This window comes from Ruditapes philippinarum, unplaced genomic scaffold, assembly GCF_026571515.1.
Source record: "Ruditapes philippinarum isolate M1 unplaced genomic scaffold, ASM2657151v2 ctg2438_1_1_1_1, whole genome shotgun sequence".
Classification (NCBI taxonomy): Eukaryota; Metazoa; Mollusca; class Bivalvia; order Venerida; family Veneridae; genus Ruditapes; species Ruditapes philippinarum.
The window spans coordinates 64449-90006 of record NW_026863750.1 but is presented as its reverse complement, the minus strand read 5'-3'; the positions used below and the strand labels follow the sequence as shown (position 1 = coordinate 90006).

General features: G+C 32.8%; 2 protein-coding genes across 3 annotated transcripts; both read left to right on the top strand.

Moving 5' to 3' along the window:
- Positions 1 to 1837: 1837 nt before the first annotated feature.
- On the top strand, positions 1838 to 10548 carry LOC132723222 (uncharacterized). 2 transcript variants are annotated; one of them, XM_060707899.1, is made up of 2 exons: positions 1838 to 1955; positions 7942 to 10548. In XM_060707899.1, the coding sequence occupies exon 2, from the start codon at positions 7944 to 7946 to the stop codon at positions 9651 to 9653; it is 1710 nt and encodes a 569-aa protein (XP_060563882.1). In that variant the 5' UTR covers positions 1838 to 1955; positions 7942 to 7943; the 3' UTR covers positions 9654 to 10548. The 2 variants fall into 2 exon arrangements, with proteins under 2 accessions (XP_060563882.1, XP_060563881.1); XM_060707898.1 differs by lacking the exon at positions 1838 to 1955 and adding an exon at positions 4614 to 4775.
- A 12707-nt stretch (positions 10549 to 23255) lies between these two features.
- Positions 23256 to 25278, top strand: LOC132723218 (uncharacterized). Its single transcript, XM_060707895.1, has 3 exons — positions 23256 to 23480; positions 24047 to 24255; positions 24974 to 25278. Exons 2-3 carry the CDS (start codon positions 24082 to 24084, stop codon positions 25133 to 25135), a joined length of 336 nt encoding a protein of 111 aa, XP_060563878.1. The 5' UTR covers positions 23256 to 23480; positions 24047 to 24081; the 3' UTR covers positions 25136 to 25278.
- The last annotated feature ends 280 nt before the right edge of the window (positions 25279 to 25558 follow it).

The window sequence follows — 25558 nt, the reverse complement described above, 5'->3', positions numbered from 1 at the left end:
TTTTATGTATCTCATAATCTGTATTGAAAATTTGAATTTTATTACACATGGACTATCAAATTATGATGCGTTGCCCTAGAATTGAATAAACTTTCTAATTACACAATACGGGATCATTCATTTGATTGAAGACTGATCTTTGCGTCTTTCTCTGAAATAATTATTTCCTTGTTAAAACATATTTGACCACATATTTCTGTCATTTAACTGTTCACTTTACAGCTATATGATAAAGCGGTTTATGAGCGTTTTCCGCGTACAGCCTCCTAGGGTGTACTAATAAGTTAGTTTTCCTTAGTTATCACGCAAGCACGATCCATGTCTCTGATGTAAGCGACAATTTACCATTATTTGTCTTTAAAAACTATTAAGGACTATTAATGGTTTATATCAACAAAAGAACATGCATGATATTGAGACTACGGTGTTGCAACGTTCTAGTTAATGACCCGTCATAAACAGTTGGTCGCTGCGTTGTAATTGGAAAATTGTTATCAAAAATAATAAAGAATATTTGCCACCTAATTAAAGCATTTACTTATAAATTTTCATTTATGCTTTTTGTTAAAAAAATATTGATAAAGTTATTATGTAGAAGGGTTTTCATACCAGAACTATTTATTACAGACGTACGTATGCCTAAACCTGATTACCGCTGCAGTATGACGTCACGGAGTAGTGATTTTGAAAAAATAACAAACAAAAATCAAGAATTTTTCAGAGTATTATTATCTGATATGAAATTAAAGAATGAAAATATTTTCATATTGTAAATGTCTGTGATGAGTGATGAGTCAGCTTAGAAAAAATGAAGGTACTATTTTTTGACCTGATTACCGCGGCAGTAAGATTTGACGGACGGTATTAACATTGGGTCGGCATAGCCTCCCCAAAAACGATACAAGCATAATGTACTTTGAACAACTGCTCCGCTCTTGACGTTTTAAAAGACTTAACAGTCAAATGTTTAAACGAAAAATTGGCGCTTGGAGTAACGAGTTTTACTTATCTGAAAACTGTTGATGAATGAAAAATTAATGAAAGAATTTACCATTCGAATTCATAAAACTTTCATAGCATAATATACTTAGAAACATCCGCAGATGTGTTCATACGGCGGTTATCATGGAACCTTCAATGTGACACAGTAGTGCCATTCCATGAAAAGCGGCGTATGGTCCCCAAGTAAAAGAATGCTTTTGCCCTAAACGAGAAAACAATGGGCGGAACTAAATAAAATGGAATTTTGAAAGGGGATCTGAGGTTATGAAGCCTGCACATCACAAAACCAGTTTACAAACCAGCGAATTTCTATACGTTGACCTTTGGTAAGACATGACTTAAATCAGTGATCGGAGTAGAGTATGATCATGTTACTACTTATCCTAGTAGGTATATTTGTTTACGTCATGATACGGCCATTCTGGTTTTCATATTCATCTAATTTGCATACTGAACTTCATAGGAAAACCATACTTTTAAGAAATGATATGTAATGTGAAATAAAACAAATGGTTCGACATGGATTAAAAAAAAAAGACACCGAACTATATGAAGTTTAATGTCGTCTATACATATTTGTTATCCTGAATAACATTCATTCTGACTTACTTTTACATTATACATTAAAGAATCTTTTTATTTATTTTATATTATATTAAATTGTTCAAGTACCAACTATAACAACGATATTTGTACATTATCAATACTTTACACACTGACAAGTTATCTTTAAATGAATACCGATAGATAACCTAAATTCTAAATTTGTCTCGGGTGAGGTTAATGTTCAAGTGGTGACGTCGAAAATTTTACTGATAAAAATGCTATTCATCTTTAAATGACGAACAATACGTGTAGATTTTTGTGGACGTAAAGGTTAATTAGAGGAACAGTTTGATATAAAAAATATTGTTTTAAGATTTCTGCATGTAGAGAAGCAAGCGACAATTAAGGTAAATTTATTCAACCTTATTGCAAATTATATTATATTAATCTTCTTAACATTTCATTTATTTATTTACTTTTCATTCTTTGTTTTTATTTTTTAATTAATTTAAAATACATATAAATACCCTCAAAATGGGACAGCGTCAGTTTCTTAAACAATTGAAATAAATATCACATCTCTGTTAAAAAAAGTGTAACAAACTACACATTTTTATTTGACATATCTGACTACATTGTGGACTTTGAGGATAAATATTTTGTTTGTTTGTCTTGTATTACATTGACCCCTTATTTTAAACTTACTGGAATTGCACTAGGCATGTTTCTCGTTTAGTGAAACATATCGTAACCGGACGTGTAAACGTAAAAGCGATTTTTACCCTATAGGTTGTCTTAATATGAACGACACAAAACATTATTATTACCATATGGGAAAAGGTAAAAACATGTATTTATATAAATATTTTTCCTTAAAAGTAAGTAAAGAAACGCATACCGGCTCACATAATGTTTTTTATTCAAAGAGTTCAATAAATTCAGTATCTTCATACCATTCAATACACTCTATTGAAATATGGGAGATCAGTAATCCGATAATTTATTTATAAGTAAATAAAACAGTATACAATATTAGAAAAAGATATATCATTGTCGCGTACAAATACTTCTATTTAACGTATAATGGACATCGACACGAACATCATAAGACTTTGAATCTGAGTCTTGTAAATAGGTAAAAAAAATACTTTGAATAGTTTCCGTTATATTTATAGGTGAAACGAACAGTTCTCTTTCAATTCATAGAGAAACCGAGAAGTTCGTGTTCATCTTTAAAGGACAAACTCGTTAATTTTACGCTCATCATGTATACTTTGATCTTTTATTTTAAAAAACTTTTATTAGCAAGTTTAAAATGAATAACATAGTTTTTGTCTCATTTACAACTATGTTTTCATATTTTATATGATCTATTTTAATTATTAATGTATAACTCGTCTTTTCTTGTCATAACAATAAGTGTGTAAATCTTTCTATCATCTTCGTATGTTGTTTTAAGGACATCAAACATCATTTAAGATCCATACGCACAAGAAAATAAATGGTTTAAATGAAAGAAAATGATAAAAAAAATTTGTTATAAGAGACATAAAAAAGGTTAACAGTTCTTAATAACCTTTAAGTAAAATATCAATGGAAGAAACAGAATTTCAGAAATGCCTTTATTTTTAATTATCTAAACATATACTATTTACAAAAGTAATAGTATTTTTTTTTAAATGCATTATATTAATACACTTATCTAAATGGCGCAAAATGTAAAGCATCGTGTGGATAAGATTGTCTTTAAAAGTTCTCTGTTCAGCACCGAATTACTGTTTGCCGTTTTGATTTATTATATACTTATATATTTATTTCCCCTTTGACAAAATATCTTTCTGTTGTTTTACTGTTAAAATTATGAACAACTGCATTTTGTGTAAAAGTCGGTGAAAATGTCGATAATTGAGTAAATTACAGATAGAAAAGTTAGTTTATGCTTATGACTTTTTTCAGATTAAATATCGTCGAATCAGAGTATTTGATTCGCTCTTCTGCTTCAAAATTTAATTTTAAATATTTAAATAGTTTTAATAGTTATCGCGAATTGTAAAATGCTAGGCAGATAAAATATATATTTTTCATGTGACACAATTATTGCGTGTTCAGTAGGCAAAATGCTAATTATAAGAAGTTATACGGACAAATTTGATTTGCACCATTCGATGCTTATCTCATTAAACTCAATCCTTCACAGTTTCCGTCGGTTTTTTTTATTTGTTTTGGTCACCAGACCAAACAAATAATGGTAGCGAATTTCAGAGCCCGATGTTCTTATTTGCAAATGCCTAAAGTAGTCCAAACTCCTCAAAGCGGTTACTTCCCTACAAATGTACATTAACACCGAAAAATTCAGGGGAGATCACTGCGTAAAGATTGTCAAATGAGAGGCGCATTAATTTTCTTAATGAATAAATAGTTCCCGATTGGCCGAAGATTTCTAATATTGTGTTGTTCTTAAAGGTATACATGCTTACATTCAGCTCCATGATTATTTACTTCAGTGTTAAACAACAGGCAGGTTTACCGTGAACAAAATATATCGAAATTAATAAGGGTAACAAACTCTAATTTAGAATAATATGGTATTCTTCATGCTGTTATAGCCCCCCGTGGTCGAGGGGTTTACACGCTCGCTTTGGAAGCGAGAGGACTGGAGTTCAAATCCCAATTCAGGTAACGCGGTTTTTTAAGCCAAATAAACATTGAATTGAATATCAGTGCAGTGTTGCAATAAGTCTTACTATAGCATTGGTGACACTATACAAACAAATTGGTTTATAATTTCACAACCTTCACCTTTCTGACATTCTGAGTCCCAAACAAATTCAGCACCTTCTGTGCTTTGATTTTGTTCTGTAAGAGAGGCATGTTAACAAGTGACGTGAGCGAGAGATTTATTGTACCATATAAGCCTTCGTAATAGCGTCATATAAATGTGATAGGGGTATAATTTTGAAAGCGATAACCATTTTATTACGTTCATAATTTCTCTTGCATCAACATTAAAGGGAGTTAAGCTTGAAATATTATTATGTACATTTATTACAGGCCTTGAGTAAATTGAGAATAGGCTATCTATAGACGTTATCTATGAAAGGAGGCGTACATCCGAAGGTCACTTTGTTTCGTTACATTTAAGAAAAGGATATATATCTTATTATTGATAAACCTTATTTAAAATCTCGGAAGTTTTTCTGAAAATAGTGATACCTCACAATAAAAAGGTTAAATATTTTAACATAAACCTCATGACTTGTTTTGGTTATTTCTATATGTTTTTTCATTTGCGTGTTTAAACATGCATTTGCTAAATCTGAAAGGAAATTATGAGATTGAAATTCTTTTATGTTATTGTTCACTCAACGTAACGTCAACACACAGACATTTACGTGTTTAATAAATGGAATTGTAAGGAAAGTATAAGTTAGTTTTGTATTGATCACGCTTAATAACGTCATGGAAAGTTACTTGTGTAAGTCATAATACTTGGTACTTTTAGATAATACAACATTTTTACCCTGCAATAGTACTCTACTGTACACTACTTAAAAAAACATAATCGATGGCTCAATGACAAGGAGCTGATTACTAGGTTTTACCTTGTCCTATATTCAGTTCAACGCTTGAGAAAAACAAACTAGAACCTGCTATTCATAGACGTTTTCCTCGAAAGGAAGTAAATTAGATTTTTTTTCTAAAAGATTAAGTGTCCGACTTTTTTTGTTAAACTGTAATGTAACTACTATTAAAGGGACTCCACTGAGTTTTTTGACATGATTGGACTTACAAATTGTAAAACACTGACCCAAAATGAAAAACGTTTAAACACTTTTCACAGAAATCGGGCTAAGAATAGCCGAAAAATACGATTTTCAAATTTTTTTAAGTATATTTCTTAACTATCTTTGCATATATATTTCTGTTTAAAGTGCCAAACTCATTTATGTAAGAAATTTAAATGTTATGTGTTTAAGCCTTTAAACCTCCGTCGAGTCCCTTTAAGGAAGCTTAAGATAGGTAAGAAATATTTGATTTAACCGTTTTCTTTTTCTTGGATATAAATATCTGAATTTTATATATATTTCATGGATATGTGTGAAATTCCTTTCTGGGATTTTTTATCTACAAAAAATTCCCCTATTTATTAAATTTTTTTTCTTAATATAAATATGCACGGTTTCTTTAAAAAAAAAAAAGCCCCAAAATTAGACTCAAGTTTAAATTGTTGACCTCGAACGACCCTTAAAAATTCAATGTGTATAAAATTTTTTAAAATCTAATTGTTAAACTATGAAAAAAATTGATTTGTAAAATGTAATGTAATTCATTTTACCCAAATATTTAAAAAAGGATAATTTTCTGGGTTATCAATAGCATACAACGTTTAATGACGTGCTTGTTAAGCTTTTTATATTTACTGCAAAGTTTACATGCAATGTCATAAGTGTACATGAAGTACAGTGTACATGCAGTGCCTCGAGAGTTAATGCATTGCCGCGAGAGTATATGTAGTGCCTCCAGGGTAAATGCTTTGTCGCGAGTGTACATACAGTGCCGCGAGAGTAAATGCAATGTCGCGAGTGTACATGCAGTGCCGCGATAGTTAATGCATTGTCGCGAGTGTACACGCAGTGCCGCGAGAGTTAATGCATTGTCGCGAGTGTACACGCAGTGCCGCGAGAGTTAATGCAGTGTCACATGTGGACATACAGTGCCGCGAAAGTTAATCTAGTGTTGCGAGTGTACATGTACATGCGGTGCCGCGAGAGTTAATGCAGTGTCAAAAGTGTCCATGCAGTGCCAGGAGAGTTAATGCAGTGTCGCGAGTGGACATGCAGTGCCGCGAGAGTTAATGAATTGTCGCCAGTGTACATGCAGTGTCGCGATAGTTAATGCAGTGTCGCGAGTGTACATGAAGAACCGTGTGCATGCAGTGCCGCAAGAGTAAATGCAATGTCGCCAGTGTACATGCAGTGTCGCGAGTGGACATGCAGTGCCGCGAGAGTTAATGAATTGTCGCCAGTGTACATGCAGTGTCGCGATAGTTAATGCAGTGTCGCAAGTGTACATGAAGTACCGTGTGCATACAGTGCCGCAAGAGTAAATGCAATGTCGCCAGTGTACATGCAGTGCCGCGATATTCAATGCAGTGTCGCGAGTGTACATGCCGTGCCGAAATAATTAATGTTTTGCCGCTATTGAACATGAAGTACCGTGAACATGTACTGCCGCGAGAGTTAATGCAGTGACTCAAATGTACATACAGTGTCGCTAGAGTTAATATCAATGTCGTGAGTGTACATGCCATGCTGCGAGTGTATATGTAGTTTCGCGAGTTTACAGGCATTGCCACGAGAGTACATGCAGTGCTGCAAGTTTATAGGCAGTTTCACGAAGTTACAGGCACTGCCGCGAGTGTACACGTAGTACCACGGAATTAAATCTCTTACAGTGTACATACAGTGCCGCGGGCGTACATGCAGTACCGCGAGTATACATGCAGTGCCGCTACAGAAAACACAGTTCTGCGACACAAGACGAAATGCCGCGAGTGTACATGTAGTGCTGCGAGAGTACATGCAGTGCTGCGAGTGTACATGCTGTGTGGCGATCGTACATGTCGTGCCGCGAAAGAACATGCAGTGCCGCGAGAGTATATGCCATGTCGTAGCAAAAATAATTCATTGAAACGGCATATTAGTATTTCCTTGCAACTTTAAGGAGATACCAAAAAAAAAATTTCGACAAAACATAGCATTTCTGAGGCATGATGGGTCTTTAATATAAAGAAGATTTAAATGATATCAAAAAGAAATTTTGTTCGTATTATTCCAAATTCACCATGAGTACTAAGTGTTAATTTCTTGTGGCTTTTCAATGAAAAAAAGAAACATTATGAGTTACTTATTAGAATGTTTAAATGTTTCCAAAGCATGCAGAAATAATACTGTTATTAATATATCAATCAGATAAATTTTCTATAGATCAGTATCCTTTTAGCGGTTTTTAATATAAAATTATCAATTTTGCAAATAAAATATATATATTTAGAATTGATTATCAATCGTCAAGTCATAATGTGTCATCAAAACGCGGAAAAGGACCGAAACATTCAGGGGCCGATTTTTGCATAGGGCCAGATTTGGTTTTGGGCCGAAACGTCCAGTTTGTGTTTGAAATTACGTTGTGTTCAATAAACTTGAACAATACCATAACACAATTACTGTGACAAATGGGCTACATATATTAATTATTTTGGTATTTTTTCACAATAAAATTAAGATATAAAAACTATTTCTTACATTACGAATGAAGTCTTCTAATTACTTTCAACTAAGAACAGACATAATTTAAACTTAATGTTTAATACATGTTTATGTTGTTTTATAGAAATGGCCGTATCAGGACGTAAACAAGTAGACTTGCTAGGATCAGAAGCAGCAGGATCAGCAGAAGACTTTGATCACTGTTGTGAGCCGTGTCTTACCACAGATCAACGTATAGAAGCCCACGGATTTTGCGGCACATGTCAGGAATACCTTTGTGGTACCTGTCTTGATTGTCACAAAAAGGCAAAACTTTCCCGAAATCACAATATTCTTTATAAAGATGAATTAGATAAGTTGCATTCAAAGCAGCAATCATACAACGAATGTACAGAATTATGTTCAGCTCATAAAAAAGAAATAATTAAATTTTATTGCCCATCCCACAAAGAGCTCGGGTGCAATGATTGCATGACTTTAGGCCACAGAACGTGCAAAATTGAGTACATTCCTGATAAATGCAGAGGCATTGCAGATGGGAAGGAATTCGATAACGTCATGCAAAAACTCAGCGGAAAACTTAAAGAAGCAGAAAAAATCTCTCAAATGGCTAAAGAAAGAAGTAATGATATAAATGAATGCAATAAAGAAATAATCAAAGCAATAACAGAATTCCGAAAAGAAATAAATGACCGCCTTGATCAGATGCAACAAGATGTTTCAAGAACTGCTGGAGCCATTAAGACGAAGAATAATAGAACCGTTCAGAAGGTCCTTGATGAATGTGCAAGTATGATTTCTGATATAAAACGTATGCAATCAAAGCTAGATATAAGCAAATCAAATAATCAGAATAGTCAACTCTACATTGACATGAAGCGGGCTGAGTCTACACTGAAATCAGATGAATTAAATGATGCAGAATATCCTTTGATAAATACCAATATGCACTACTCATTTGAGCAAAATTCTGACCTTGAATCATTGTTGTCTAAAACAATGGTCTTTGGTGAGATTGTCAGTCATTCTTGTTATGAATCAACACAAAAGATGAAATCTGTTGATTGTCTGATTGTGAAAGGGGTTATCAATGATAAAACTTCGTCAGATACAAAGGAATGTAATATTACAGGATGTGCTGTTCTCAACACAAATAAACTAGTTCTAGCTGATCGTAACAACAAGAAGGTAAAATTGATAGAGAACAGACTTGTACAAGAAGAGAAAGCTCTAGCCTCGCGGCCAATTGATATTGCTGTACTGTCTCAGGATCTGTTCGCTGTAACAATGCCGCAAATCAAAGAAATAGTTGTCATGACAACAGATGACAAGCTATCATGTGACCGCAGCATTAAAGTGAATAGGAAATGTTATGGTATAGACTTTAATCAGGATTGTCTTTATGTTACTTGTTTGCATCCTCCTAGTGTGATTGTACTGAATACACAAGGTGATATTCTGAATAACATTCCTCTGACCTTTCTTACATCTTACTATATCCCATATATTGCTGTGAGTAAGGATTCCAAACTTCTGTATATCAGTGATCATAATAACAACAGTGTAGTGAGCGTATCATTACAAGGGGAAGTTATAGCTACATATAAGCATACAAATCTTAGTGGACCATGGGGAATGTTGGTGTTAGACGACGGGTCATTACTTGTCTGCTGTTCTGATAACGGAACAATTCATAAAGTCAACGGAGACTTGAAACAAGGAAGTATAATGTGTGAAGGTTTAACCTGTGCCAGTTCAATATGCTACAGTGTCCATCATGATGAAGTCTATGTTGGTTGTTTGGGTATCAATCTGAAAGTTTTTAGCACAAAATAACGAATAAAGATACCGTTTACTAAGCTCACTTTAGTACCAAATGGTGTTAATATTCATCCTCCAAATATATGTAAATTGAAAATTTGTGCTACAATTTTTGTTCATGTACCATGTAGTATCTATCTATCTTTAAAAATCAATGATAACTGATTGCAATTCATGGGTAAATGTCGTTTAAAATTAATCATATTTTAACCTTTTCAGTAAAACACATATTGAATATTTTAATTGGTTAACATCAATATTTGTCCATAGACTGCATGTTAGAAACAACACTGAAATGAATATTCATTCTTTTGTCATTCATATAAATATCAAGTAAGATTATCATTCAAGCAAAGAAAATACTACAAATAAGTGCAACCTCAATTTAAAGACACTGAATAATAAAATGGTTGAAAATGTATGTATGTACGTTTGTATGAATGTATGTATGTATGTATGTATGTATATATATATATGTATGTAGTTTGTATGAATGTATGTATGTATGTATGTATGTATGTATGGATGTATGTATATATATATGTATGTACATATGTATGTCTTTACATACTTATTTACTTACTTACATATTTATATATATAAGGTAAGATTTGTTCAAAAATTTCTTTGTTTTGCTTTAAAAAAAAGTAAAAAGTCGAGCGTTGCCCCCGCCCGGTTGTGGCTCTTGTTTAAATTGAATTAACAAAAATATAATAAATTTAATTACACGTATGATGGTATGTCTTGGAAGTGTCACAAGCACCCTATTTCACTGTATTTTATTCAGTTTTTGTTCGACTTTCCGACTTTATCTCAATTTACTGTATCCTAAAGAAACACTGATGTATGTACATGTACATATTTGAAATTACATCTATTTCTATCTGTTGTACGCTTTTGTAGTTATTTACCCATACCTATTTAACTACCAGGCCAGAAATGACACCTAGATGTAGCGTGATATAATAAAAAGAAGCCCAAGTAGTAGCCCAATTTTAACATTTTGTTGCTTAGCTGTCTTTTTAAGATAAGATCTGTAACTTACGAAACCAAATATGTTTGTATGAATAAAGACGTAGTCGTGATACAAAGTTTTGAAATATTTTATCTGCATAGCAGGAAATAAATAACATGTTGTTCTAAAAAGTTGCACGTACATGTTTTTAAGTTTGACCTTCCGAAAAATAAACATTATAAAATGAACTAATTTTTATAAAAATTGCTCGTCTTATGTATGCCATATTATACGTTATGGTGGATTTGAAAATATTCAAAGATGGAAACCATGGAAACTTGACAATTAAAAGACGTTAGGATGTTGGTCACATGTCAAGTTTTTTAATGTTTACTTGACGTTGATACCATTTCGTCCCCATAGCCGACACCCCCTATGGTCGACTTCAATCACTGACCACTTTCCGCTTTGGGTTCAAATTAAATATGAAATTGCTGATAATTTGCCATGAAGTCTAATCTTAAAATGTAAAATAAGCATCTTTAGAGTACATGCAAAGAATAAATAATTTAACATTTTTAAATTTTTGTACACCACAGATCACCACCTTGAATACATATTAGCATTTAAAAGCAGTAATGTGTTTTTTTTTTTTTTTTTTTTTTTTTTTTTTTTTTTTTTTATCAATTTATTGCAAAACATTGGTAATTTACATTTTTGTCTATTCGAAGAATAATATTTTCTTTTCTCTGTAAACAAATAATGGACTGATAATCTGGATGATTTCCTATAATTAGGTAGCTTTTTCAGACATCATAATATGGAAACAGTCTAAAAAGCCCAGAAAATGATGACGTATCGCATTCAGCTTAAAACACGTTGTCCATCTTTTTAAAGGGTTACCTTTTTGCATTTGACGAAACTGCACCAGCGTAGGGACCATAAATTATTCTAGTATAATTTATTCAGGATCGTTGTAATTTCAAATGCTTTACATATTTTCTTCTTCGCTTTTACCCGGATACACGTTTTTTCGAATTTACACTCGCGTACAGCGAGTATTGAGCGCTGATTGCCAGTGCGACGCTACTGAATTTAGCTATATGAGAACGCTTCCCTTTTAACACTATTATTAAAAAAGATTTTACCCAATCACCACTGCGTCACATGTGCTGACTTTAGACAAACGATTATACATTTGTTTAGACGCAATATTTTAAGATTTTTATATACAATTGTAAGAGCCAGCACAAAAAATCTTACGATACGTTTTTTCACTTACGATAATCGTAAGTTAAATTTTAAGTCATTTTCACAAAGTCACTTGTAAGTTAAATTTTTATCTTAAGATAAAAAATTCATTTACGATAAATCTTACGACAAAAACATCCCTAGCAACGTTCATTTGATAGTGATGTGCATGCTCTATATTTAATTCCGGTTTTAAAATCAAGTAAACAATAGCTTGAAATATCTATTGTACACAATCAAATTCAATCAGAACAAACTGATATAATTTAAATCTTGATTGAAGAGAATTATAAATATCTAAATGATTCAGAAAGAAGGTCTACTATGTTATTAATAAATAAAAAGGTACCACTAGTACATGCTGGCAATGAAAACGAACTCACCAAATGTACAAATTATTAGTTTCCAATAATACTACAGTATAGTTCACATTTAAGCTATTCATAGCCCTCTCCATCGTGACGTCATCAAGTCATGACGTCACAAATGTTTATGTTGAAAAATAAATATACCTCAATTTGTGTAATTTATAGCATACTGTTTGCTTAATATATATTTGTCCTCCAACTTTTTGTCTTTTTTTATTCAGTTTAGGTAAGAGATACATGATATAATATAACCCTTAAGAGAGAAAAAATTACACTTGAAAACGAACGGGGAAGACCTATGGTAAAGTTACGACAGATTTTGCACTTAAGATTTTCTTAAGATTTTTTTGTGAAAAGGAGATTTATCGTAAGATTTCTCTTACGACAAAAAATTGTCGTAAGATTTGTTGTGAAAATGTCTGCAGAAACGGAACTTTTTTAGACGATTTCCGCAAAATAAAAGGACGCCGGAGAAATGCACTCGCTTAACAAAAAAAAAAAAAAAATACAAAGAAAAAACATTATAAGTTATTAAAGAAATATTTACACCATAATTTGCCGATGGTTTCGGGGCCTTTTTTATTATATTTCTTGTCATTTAGTATTTTAACGTTAGTCAAAATACTACTATCACATTTTGCTACTGTAATTACAAGTCATTTCACATTCATCACAGCTTTCTTCAGGTAACATTTGACTCAATTTGACTTAGTCCTTTCCAAATAACAAATTCGTTCGCAGCCATTTTACGCTTGCGTAAAACCTCACTTGTTTTATTTTCAATGGTAGGATACTACGTCATCGCGCACCTTCTGAATACTCACATTGCATTAAATTCGTCAACTCGAAGGAAAAAGACAATTTTATCATATGAAATAGTAATACTATTAAAAAATCATGTAGAGCACCAAAGAATGGCTATAGAACTTGAGATAACTGTAAAATAGTTTATACGTTCATTACCTGGTTTAGGACTGAAAACGTGATACCGGAAAGTGTTTTTTCTTTGAATGCTCTCACTCGGACTTTTCCCGCAAATATAAGAAATAAGGTTGAAAACCTTCTTGAATATCATTCTAACGTACCGGAACATAAACCGAGTCATATTTACATAATTTTCTAGATTGGTGTAAAATATTTATATTTAAAAGACAGTTTTTCTTTTTATTTTTTCTTATAAAAAGGAAAAGGCTCCCACTCTGACTCGATTTCAGAGATACTCCCACTCGGACCAATATATATATATATATATATATATATATATATATATATATATATATATATATTTATTACCCTTCCAGATTTTTTCCTCCTTTTTGATTTGATATTGGTCACCCGAAAGAAATTGATATTACCGAGCCAGACGGGTAATATACACACTAAATTTCCCCGTTGGATACCCCACGTTGTAAACAACTTGCGCTATGGCGATGCGCGTACGGTTTGATTTTACGCGATGTAAAACCCGATTTACAAGCACTTTTTAACTGTCAAATGATAAATATTTACCAAAATAGAGTAATGATACATATTGTCATCAGTAGCCATTACACATTGATTATTACTTTACTTTTTGAAGATTCTGTTGGGCTCGTACACAGCATCAAATCCTTTATTTTATTCGTTCAGTATTGTAGATTGAAGACAAATATGTCAATATATTGTAGATTGATTTACAGTTTTATTCCCTATATGTATTTATACGTGTGTTTCATTAAAATAATCATTTGTGCAATAATCATAAATGATATATAAATATGAAAGGTTGGCGGTCTTTAGAAGGATTTCTTCTGTAAATGAAATATTTCCTTAGATTTCACCTCGTGGGATATCCTACATATACATGTTTTAGTACTTGAACCAGACAACACGTCATGGCACTCATCCTACATACACTGTAGTAGTATTACATATGCTTTCATCTTAGCATTTGCGTCAACAATTTTGTAATCTTGCTATGTTGTAACTTGATGTGTGGACTATTCTACAGTTTGTTTACTAGACACAAGTATAGCTTTCGTTCTCTTATGTTTTTGATATTTTACATATAATGCTCTTCGATAGCCTGAAAATAGCTAAAAGTTAGATATATAACTCATATTATATTAGAAAGATGTTGATTGAGCAGATATGTCTTTTTATGGGAAATTTTATTTGTCCGTATTTGCTTTTAATGGACAACATTTATTCAATATTTGCTGACATTAATATCCTGTTAATAATTTAAAACGCAATGACTTGCATGTTTGTAAAACTTGTTCATTTTAAAACACCATAATGGTACGTTAATGAACATAAAGAAGTCATTATCTATCGATTAATTTGAATAGTTTATTAAAGAACAACATGTAAATTATTTTTGTTATGAACTGGTTTTAAAAACAATGTACTGCCATACCATGGCACTTAAAGCATGTATCACAATTATCGACAAATTTGACAATTTTTAGTCTGAAAGTTATCATATGTACGTATTTTACCTAAAATAACAAAAATATGAAATAAAATCAGAAAACAATGTTAACAGTTATTTCTTTATCACGGTCTTTACTATATCTTGGTAATTAAATGTCATTAAAATAAAAACAATTATACAAGAAGCAGTCGCAGACAATAAAATCCCCCGCCAAAAAGAAGGAAATACATTTCAAAGGAGAATTAATCGTTACATACATGTAAAAATCCCAGTAATGACACTCGTGAAAAGTAATTAAACGTTTAAATTGATAGCCTAGACATAATAAATTATGACAATAATAACACTCTCATAAAAAAACAATGAAAACCCAAACAACTAAAGAAGCATTAAGTAAACACTTTTGGTCCATATGCTCTGCGATTCACCTCTATTAAACATGTTCAATTTAAAGTTTCAATTTTGTATCTCAAATACCTTTAGAGCTTCGATCCATTCAAACTTATCATAGTAAATACAAAAGAGCAATAACTCCAAAACTGAAGGGTTGTCGTTCTTGTTTGTGGTATTTTACTTAACCGTTACCTATCCTCGAGTGAAGTATCAAATAAATTGCATTAATTGTCTAATCCTTAATGACATATTGTCCAAAAAATAACGCAAAAACTGAACAAAAGACAATTACTTAAAATAGCTATTATTCTTGTGTGTTTTTGAGTATTCCTCATCACTGAAATAGTTTGTAATTAAAATATTGTTCCAGCTTTTTGCGTGCCAAGATGCCCTCCCTCGGCTTTTTACGTCACAAGTGGTTTATCCCTTTTTTCCCTTTAGGGCAACACAAAAAAACCAAAAAACAAAAGTTAAATTAAAAAAATAACAACTTTTTTTTATTTCAGCGACTCGATTTAACGAGGGATTGTTTCAACAGAACCTATTTTTTTCTTATTCTTTGACCGATAACTGATCCTCTAAGAATACATATTTACGAGATTGTTATCTTTACTTATTCAAATATTAGTAACGTATTTAAAAAATGCTGTTTCATTTAGTTCTAGTAAATTATATGAATATATGAGCTTGAATATAAAAAGCCTCTTAATTTTAAAAAAAAAATATATCTTTCAGCACAGCAATGTGCTTTCAAAAAATCTGTATATATTTTAGGTCCAAGGTGCGGAGCATCTCTGAAAATCGAGTCTCGAGGGAAGCATTTCCTTTTTTCTAAAAAGAATTAAGAAAAACTGACTTAGATATATAGATATCTTTGAAAGCAATCTAGAAAAATGTGTGAACAGGACTCGGTTTATGTTCTGGACCTCTGGTAGGTTAAAAAGAATTTCAAGCAGGTTTTCAACCTTATTTTTCAAATGTTTTTGGAAAAGTCCGAGTTGGAGCATTCAGAAAAAAAAACTTATCCCGTTTTTAGGCCTAAACCAGGCAATAAATCTATAAACTTTTTTACAACTATCTCAAGTTCTATAGCCATTCTTTGGTGAGTTACAATATCTTTTGATAGTTTTATTATTTCTTATGATAAAATTGTATTTTACCTTCGAGTCAAAGGGAGCATTCAGCAGGTGCGCGATGACGTAGTATCCTACCATTTATTTTGTAATTGAGGGACACCGGACTCAACCTTCAACCAACCCGACTTATACAGACTTTTCGTAGTGTAGATTTTTGGTTGCACTTGACTTATACAGACTTTTCGTAGTGTAAATTTTTGCTTGCACTTGAACTAATGTGTGCGCTAAATTTTATGGAGGCTGATTTGTGCTACATAATACCAACTAAGTACGTAAAAGTAAATGGGCACCAGACGAAAGCATGAAGAAACGATCACGTGGCTCCTGTTGTATTTTCATATTTTCGCTCGGTGCCCCTTGATGAAAAAATACAACATGGCACAATACAGCCACCATAAAATTTCTTATCTAGAAGAAAGTTTTCTTTTATCTGTACAAATAATTAGTGTGCAAAGAATAAGATAATAATGGTACATATATTAGTACAGTTTTTACTTTTAAATTGACTTGATATAAATAATGGCACTATAAATTACTGTCTTGGCCCTTTTTAGTAAAAATAATTATAAAAACATATAAGTTGTTATTAAAATTAAACTATATATAAGTTTGTAATATTTTTTCTTTTCCTTAGTTGTATTGATTTAGAATTAATCTACCTGTTGATTAAAATATCTAAACATTTTGGTCACGGTTTAGAACTGTTCACTAATTTAAAGAGAAAAATGTAAGCGGCAGATAGCTCAGTCGGTACAGCCGTGGTCAGGGGCGTACGAGATAGATAAAAATACACACATGTCATCTTCCAGGGGCGTACTTTGGCTTATTTTTAGTATACGCCAATTACAGTCCCTTTGGCTACTACCAGATATTCAGGGGCAACAATCTAATCGATGAAATGTCATTTAAATCTTATCTTTATCTAAAGTTATGAAATTGATATAATGTATTGAATTGACAGATATTCGCATGAAGTCTGACGTGAAGATTGCTTCAAATAATTTTAAAAGCTATTTACCATCAGGAAAAAAACAGATATCTCTTTATAATGATCAAGACGGGTTTTTTTTCTTTTTCAATATCACTTAAACATGAGATAAAATCAAGGAAAACATTGCTTTAAAAAGTATTTACCATTAGAAAAATAAAACATAGTCAGTTATCTCTATTTTAATCAAGATGTTAAATTCTTTTTTTTTACATTTTTCTTATTTCAGCATACCTAAACATGAGATATAATCCAGCCTGCAGGTGTCTCAGTGTCAAGGGGTCTAGAAGTCATATTTATATCGTAATGGGTCGAGAAGTCAAAGGGTGTTAATGTCTTACTTGCGACATCAAGGGGTGTTTCTGCTAAAAAAAATGACGAGGCCGTTATGCCGAGACAATTTATTTGCAGAAACATTCAGAGATGTCGCCCCAGCCAGTTTTATACCCCAATAACTTACGAGTTTAATGTACTATTATAACTGTTTTATCGCATTTTCATTTTTTTGTAATAGAAATCAGAAGCAAAAAACATATTTCGTTATGGCTCGGATTTTATGTTCCGTCATATTTCGTTATTGCTCGGATTTTATGTTCCGTCATATTTCGTTATTGCTCGGATTTTATGTTCCGCTATATTTCGTTATTGCTCGGATTTTATGTTCCGTCATATTTCGTTATTGCTCGGATTTCATTTTCCGTCATATTTCGTTATTGCTCGGATTTCATGTTCCGTCATATTTCGTTATTGCTCGGATTTAATGTTCCGTCATATTTCGTTATTGTCCGGATTATATTTTCGTCAAATTTCGTTATTGTCCGGATTATATCTTCAGTCATATTTCGTTATTGTCCGGATTTAATGTTCCGTCATATTTCGTTATTGCCCAGATTTTGTGTTCCGTCATATTTCGTTATTGTCCGGATTTTATGTTCCGTCATATTTCGTTATTGTCCGGATTTTATGTTCCGTCATATTTCGTTATTGCTTGGATTATATATTCCCGTCATATTTCGTTATTGCTCGGATTTTATGTTCCGTCATATTTCGTTATTGCTTGGATTTTTTGTTCCGTCATATTTCGTTATTGCACGGATTTTATGTTCCGCTATATTTCATTATTGCTCGGATTTTTTTGTTCTGTCATATTTCGTTATTGCTCGGATTTTATGTTCCGTCATATTTCGTTATTGCTCGGATTTTATGTTCCGTCATATTTTGTTATTGCTCGGATTTTATGTTCCGTCATATTCGTTATTGCTCGGATTTTATGTTCCTTCATATTTCGTTATTGCTCAGATTTTATGTTCCGTCATATTTCGTTATTGCCCGGATTTTATGTTCCGTCATATTTCGTTATTGCTCGGATTTTATGTTCCGTATATTTCGTTATTGCTCGGATTTGATTCCGTCATATCTCGTTATTGCTCGGATTTTATGTTCCGTCATATTTCGTTATTGCTCGGATTTTATGTTCCGTCATATTCGTTATTGCTCGGATTTTATGTTCCGTTATATTTCGTTATTGCTCGGATTTTATGTGCCGTCATATTTCGTTATTGCTTGGATTTTTTGTGCCGTCATATTTCGTTATTGCCCGGATTTTATGTTCGACATATTCGTTATTGCTCGGATTTTATGTGCCGTCATATTTCGTTATTGCCCGATTATATGTTCCGTCATATTTCGTTATTGCTCGATTATATGTTCCGTCATATTTCGTTATTGCTCGGATTTTATGTTCTGTAATTTTCGTTATTGCCCGGATTTTATGTGCCGTCATATTTCGTTATTGCTCGGATTTTATGTGCCGTCATATTTCGTTATTGCTAGGATTTTATGTTCCGTCATATTTCGTTATGCTCGATTTTATGTTCCGTTATATTTCGTTATTGTCCAGATTTTATGTTCGTCATATTTCGTTATTGCTCGGATTTGATGTTCCGTCATATTTCGTTATTGCTCGGATTTTATGTTCCGTTATATTTCGTTATTGCCCGGATTTTATGTTTCGTCATATTTTGTTATTGCCCGGATTTTTATGTTCCGTCATATTTCGTTATTGTTCGGATTATATATTCCGTCATATTTCGTTATTGCTCGGATTTTATATTCCGTCATATATCGTTATTGCCGGATTTTATATTCCGTCATATTTCGTTATTTGCTCGGATTTTATGTTTCGTCATATTTCGTTATTGCTCGATTTTATATTCCGTCATATTTCGTTATTGCTCGGATTTTATATTCCGTCATATTTCGTTATTGCCCGGATTTTATGTTTCGTCATATTTCGTTATTGCTCGGATTTTTTGTTTCGTCATATTTCGTTATTGCTCGGATATTATGTTCCGTCATATTTCGTTATTGCTCGGATTTAATGTTCCGTCATATTTCTTTATTGCTCGGATTTTATTTTCCGTCATACTTCGTAATTGCTCGGATTTTATGTTCCGTCATATTACGTTATTGCTCGGATTTGATATTCCGTCATATTTCGTTATTGCTTGGATTTTATGTTCCGTCATATTTCGTTATTGCCCGGATTTTATGTTCCGTCATATTTCGTTATTGCTCGGATTTTATATTCCGTCATATTTCGTTATTGCTCGGATTTTATGTTCCGTCATATTTCGTTATTGCTCGGATTTTATGTTCCGTATATTTCGTTATTGCTCGGATTTTATGTTCCGTCATATTTTGTTATTGCCCGGATTTTATGTTCAGTCATATTTCGTTATTGCTCGGATTTTATGTTCCGTCATATTTCGTTATTGCTCGGATTATATGTTCCGTCATATTTCGTTATTGCTCGGATTTTATATTCCGTCACATTTCGTTATTGCTCGGATTTTATGTTCCGTCATATTTCGTTATTGCTCGGATTTTATGTTCCGTCATATTTCGTTATTGCTCGGATTTTATGTTCCGTCATATTTCGTTATTGCTCGGATTTTATGTTCCGCTATATTTCGTTATTGCCCGGATTTAATGTTCCGCTATATTTCGTTATTGTTCGGATTTTATATTCCGTCATATTTCGTTATTGCTCGGATTTTATATTCCGTCATATTTCGTTATTGCCCGGATTTTATGTTTTGTCATATTTCGTTATTGCCCGGATTTTATGTATAATTGTAACCATTGGTGAACGACAACTTTAAATAGGCGACGAATTATCTTTCCCTTTTTCTGTAAATTCGTATTTTAAAGGTCAATTATACCGTATAGGTGGTTTTTTCTGCGGTGACTTTATTTCTGCGTTTTCTGCGGTCAGTTTTATGACCGCAGAAATAAAAACCGCAGAATATTTCACTCACCTGCTACGATATGTGTCCTGCATTATGACCTGTTTCGTCTACAGTAATAACGACTAACGTATTATAACGGTAAGGGGGTTTTCAAATTGTATTAATTTGCTGTAGGCTTATTATGTAATCTGTGTTTTTAAAGGACGTACTAATTGTTAATGATGCTAATTTAAGAATATAGCTATTTCAAACCATTTCAACCCTTATACTGCTAAATAATCGTCGTCTACTATAATTGTCATCTGATTTACGGTCAACTGCTATTAACTTTTTAATTATACAATTAAAGATACAACAGGGTTATATTTTTCACACGTCATTTCACGATGATCAAAAGCTGCATACCTTTCTATTGTTGCGCATTATATTTGTTTGCAAGCAAACAGTACATTTGTTTGTAATTACTTTATTGTTTTGCGGTGACGAAGCTAAACAAATGTGTTCGTGCGAAAAAATAGGTTGAGAAATGTGACTTAGATTTTGATAAGACAAGTCGCAGAATTTAAATCACGTTTTGTCCAAAGAATGTGCCGCAGAAATAAAGTCCGCAGAAATAAAAACATGCCAAAATTTGGAAAAACCGCAGAATTTGGAGCCCGCAGAAAAAACCACTTATACGGTATGTCCAAGAAATACTTTTTCTTTCTCAAAAGCATTTAATTTTTGTGTGTTTTTATAGTTTCCAAAAAATTACTCACTTGCCAATTATCAGAACAATTTTCCTGCCAACTAGTACAGTTATAGTGAATTACATTTGTATTACTTTGGATGGAAGTCAAAATACTATTATGTTTACATTTTGCTACTTTTATGACAAATGATACCACATTTAACTACTTTCTTCAGGTTACACGCATCTGGCATCACTTGACCAAAAATTAAAGTGCTAAAAAGTTCGTGTTTGCCCCTTCTGAGCCATAATGTGCCTTTAACATTCTGATTAAAAACCGGTTATGTCAATTGAATGACTAATAAGCATACCGTATTTCTTTTTTTTTTTAAATGTCAGTGCAAATAAACCAAAACATTTAATTAAAGTCATACCGCGTTCACCGACTGATTGATTATTATTGATGATAGAACTATTTCTTGCTTTGTAATTATAATAAATGAATAATGTTTGTTTTGAAATATACAGCAATTATCATATGCATCTTAAATTATGCATGTTCAAAACAATATAACCACCACATTTAGTTCAATAAATTTCGCTTAAATTATTTTACAGTCACTGTGTCTATAATGTGCCACACATCCTGTTTATGTTGGTGCAAGATATTGCCTGGTTAACTTATGGTTTAAGATACGTAACGCTCCTCCGTGATTTTTTAAGCGGATGAAATCTAATTAATATTCATAACCCAGCAAACATGCATATATGGGACCCATATGGGCTATATCTAGGCAAGCCCATATGGGTATGCCCATATTGGACCTATATGGGACCAATATGGGCAAGTCCATTTGGGTACGCCCCATATTGGTACCCATATTGGGTCCCATATTACAGCACTATAAGGAAAAAAACGATTTTTCGTTTATTTATTTCTTTAGAACTTGTTTACTTTGAGCTATAATGTGACCACTTGGCATAAATTGCTATTATCTTTTATAAAAATCGTAGCATTAACATATATACAAGCCATGAGGGACCCATATGGGTCCCATTCGGGCAACCCAATAAATATTAGCATGCCTGAGCAGGTGCGAGAAATTAATTTGTTTAGTTTTTATATTGGTTTTAATTTTTATAATCTAAATATAAAAATGTGTTTTTAGACTATTAATTCAGAAATAATTTATAAAAATCAGCATTTGATGAAAAATTTATTTTGAGCATGCGCAGACGTGATTTCCGCTGCCGCTTAAAATCAAATTGTGTATTGAAACGTTAAATTGTAAAATTGTACACGAAAACAATATTTCATTTCAATTCGGAACATTTAACGACGATTTCGTATAATGACCTTTCATATTATATCCTTACAGATTTATGGTGTGTGTAGGTAAGTGTAAACGTCATTTATTTTTTGTTTAGGCACTTTAGCTGACCTATGGATGTGTATAGTTGTTATTGTTGAATAACTTAACTGTGACGGAGTCGACACTAACATTTTAATAATATTGTTTCTATCTAGACTAAATTTTAAGAGATCCTTTTTTAAAGGGACACCACCATTTGAAATCCAGTGACCCCTCCTAGCCTTAGAAGTCCCTTCCATTTTGTACCAATATTTCATTCATAAGCATTTTAAAATATTAAATGCAAATACTTATTATTACAAATTCAAGTATTTTTTCCAAGTACCAACCAAGCCCGATGTTGCACAGGCACGAGTATCGGACCTGGGAAGAGAAAATATGACCCGAAAGATAATTAAACCTGTGTTCATCTTTAAAAGGTCAAAAACCGAAAAAAAATGTAAATTATACCCCCCTTTAAAAACATACTTTAAGTTAAGAGAAGGCCAGAAACTCCAGATTCGAGCCTGCAAGCAAGGGATTCACTTCCCGGGCCGTTGTGAAAACAATTGTCCAGACAATTAAAAAAATCTTTTATCACTTTCACGTTTGTATTAAGCTTCCAAATGGGACCAAGTCTTTAGCCCTTCCCGTTCATGAAATATCTATCGGGGAAACAAACGCATTCGTGCTAAAAATCCTTGGTAGACAAAATTGCGGCACAACAATTCGGTACGTAAACATAGACTAGTACATGTTTGCCAGCCGATTACGGGTCATAATCATATTGTCACTTGGCGCAATAACTCACTTAATGTATATGTATTTTATAAAAGCTGTATGAATCGGATAGTGGCACTGATGAGAATGAGACAGACACAGAGAGTAGGCCACCACAAGTTATTGACCAAGCAACAACGCCCAAAGAGTCACAAAGCCTACTTTCATCTCCGCCTCGCTTATCTGCATAGGCATTGCGTGAGGCCAGCAGTGATGTGCAAAGTGCTTCTCCAATACAAGGTGCTTCTGATACACCCTTCCGTGGGCAGATTATTGGGCCCAGTAAGTATAAACTTCGGAGCTATAAATATATTTATTATTACAGTACATACTTATTAAATGTTATATTCTCAAAACAAGTCAATAAATGTTATAACAAGCTAGATTGAGTGACACAGCCAAAAATGGAAAGTTTCACCTTGTGACGCCCCTAGTTCAAAAAATTTTCAAAAGAAATTGATGATTACTTGTGTTAGTCTTTATCATGATGTGAATTTGTGCGCATATTCTTGCCTGACCCCACTACTGTTATCCAAAGTTATGGTCCCTGGAAGAGTCAAGAATGTTTATTTTCACCAAATGACATGCCTAGGCTCAAAAATATGTTAAGTTTAATTCATGATTTCTTATCATTTTCACATTTTGTGACCTTGCACACTCAACAATCCTTTTGAGATTTTAGCGTTAATTATTACTGTTAAAGCCAAGGAAAAATTTAAAATACTGGATTTTTTTCATTTGAGCCGGGTCATGACAAAACCAACATAATGGGTTTGAGACCAGCATGGATCCAGACCACACTTAGCTCTAAAAGTATATGGCCTAGTATTATGAATCCTTTTTTTCAGCTGCTGTTACACAGATTCTCCGAGTCTTGGAGACAATGCGAGAGAAGAATCGTGATATTAAGAGGATGGTGCAGCGAATGCTGTTAAGGTCAGCAGCAGATGACCAACCGCTGCAACTTCCGAAAGATATCTCATTCCCTTTTCGTTATCCTGAGCTGATGGAAGCATTCGATAAGCTTCTGGGAGATCAGACAATGCTCTCATCTGTGGTAAGCATAGTGTTAGTCATGTATGTTGCTCCATTAGTAACTGAAAAAAGTATACCCCATATCCATTGGCCTAAAAGTGAAATAACATAATGGTCTGTGGTGAGCACTTGATGATAATGTATAATCATTCTGCTATATTTATGTTGGAAAATATTGCACAGTGAACAAACACTTTGCTGCATTAATTTCAGAATTAAAAACTGGCATGTTTTAATTTTTTGATTCATATTGACACAGTTATGTTATTTATATATGCTATAATAGCCATGAGCACAAGACATGGGCAGTTGGCCTCGTTTTTCAACATTAATTATTAATTAGGACAAGACAGTCAATTCATTAATCAAAATGCTTGCAGCTTTCAAAAATACCAGGAAAATGACTAGTACCACAAAATCCAGGAATTGAGCTGTTATTATATTATCAAAAATTATTCTGTTGATATTGAATAAACTCTTGTATAAAAAAAAAACAATGATAATGTGCCCCATAACACTCGGTGGAGGGGACAAACATAAAGGCACAAGTCACTAAGGTGTTGTCCTAGGCTGTAAATATATGAGGAAAGATCTTTTAATTTGTCAATCCAAACAGTTTTCTGGCAGATTATGTTTTTGAGGTCCAGTTGACAATTATTTGTCATTTGGTGACTTGCAGCCCATCACTTAGTAGTGTTAAAATTAACATTAAAAAAAGTTTATGTTCTGCTTTATTTAAGGTGCGGTTCCTCTCAATGTTTGGTATGGCAGATGTACGGGAAACTGTTGACCGCTTGATGAAAAAAACCATGTCAAATGAACTGGCAAGAATGTACAATATGAAGTGGCTGAAGGGGAAGAAAAAGGTTTGTGGGCCTCTAGATACTGAATGTATTGTATAGTAAGTGATATTTTACAAATTTGCAAAGTGGTGTCTTCAAAATAGATATATTATCCAAGATCTTGTTATTGTGTCTTCGGGTATTGCTTTAATGAAGGAAAATGCTTGACTAGCTTTTATGGAAATTAATAAGAGAGAATATTTTACATGCTGTGTGGTTTTTTGATCCCATGCATTGTGTTGTGATGCATAATATAAACAGAAATCACCTTCCTGTAAAGCAAGTTATTTGCTTACCTTTAACATTCTTTACTGATACACCGATAAGATTGATGATCTCAGCTTACAACTGACTGCAGCGATATATCACAGAAATATTGTTAAAAGCTATGTAAAACCAGGAAACAAACATCTATATTTGGTAAAACATACCAGAATTAGTTTATATTCCAATTTATACTGCTCAAAATGCTACAAGGTGGCT

Coding starts and splice junctions, on each gene's coding strand:
- LOC132723218 (XM_060707895.1), top strand. CDS start 24,082: ATGCGAGAGAAGAATCGTGATATTAAGAGGATGGTGCAGCGAATGCTG. Junction 24,256..24,973: donor AGACAATGCTCTCATCTGTG/GTAAGCATAGTG, acceptor GCTTTATTTAAG/GTGCGGTTCCTCTCAATGTT.
- LOC132723222 (XM_060707899.1), top strand. CDS start 7,944: ATGGCCGTATCAGGACGTAAACAAGTAGACTTGCTAGGATCAGAAGCA.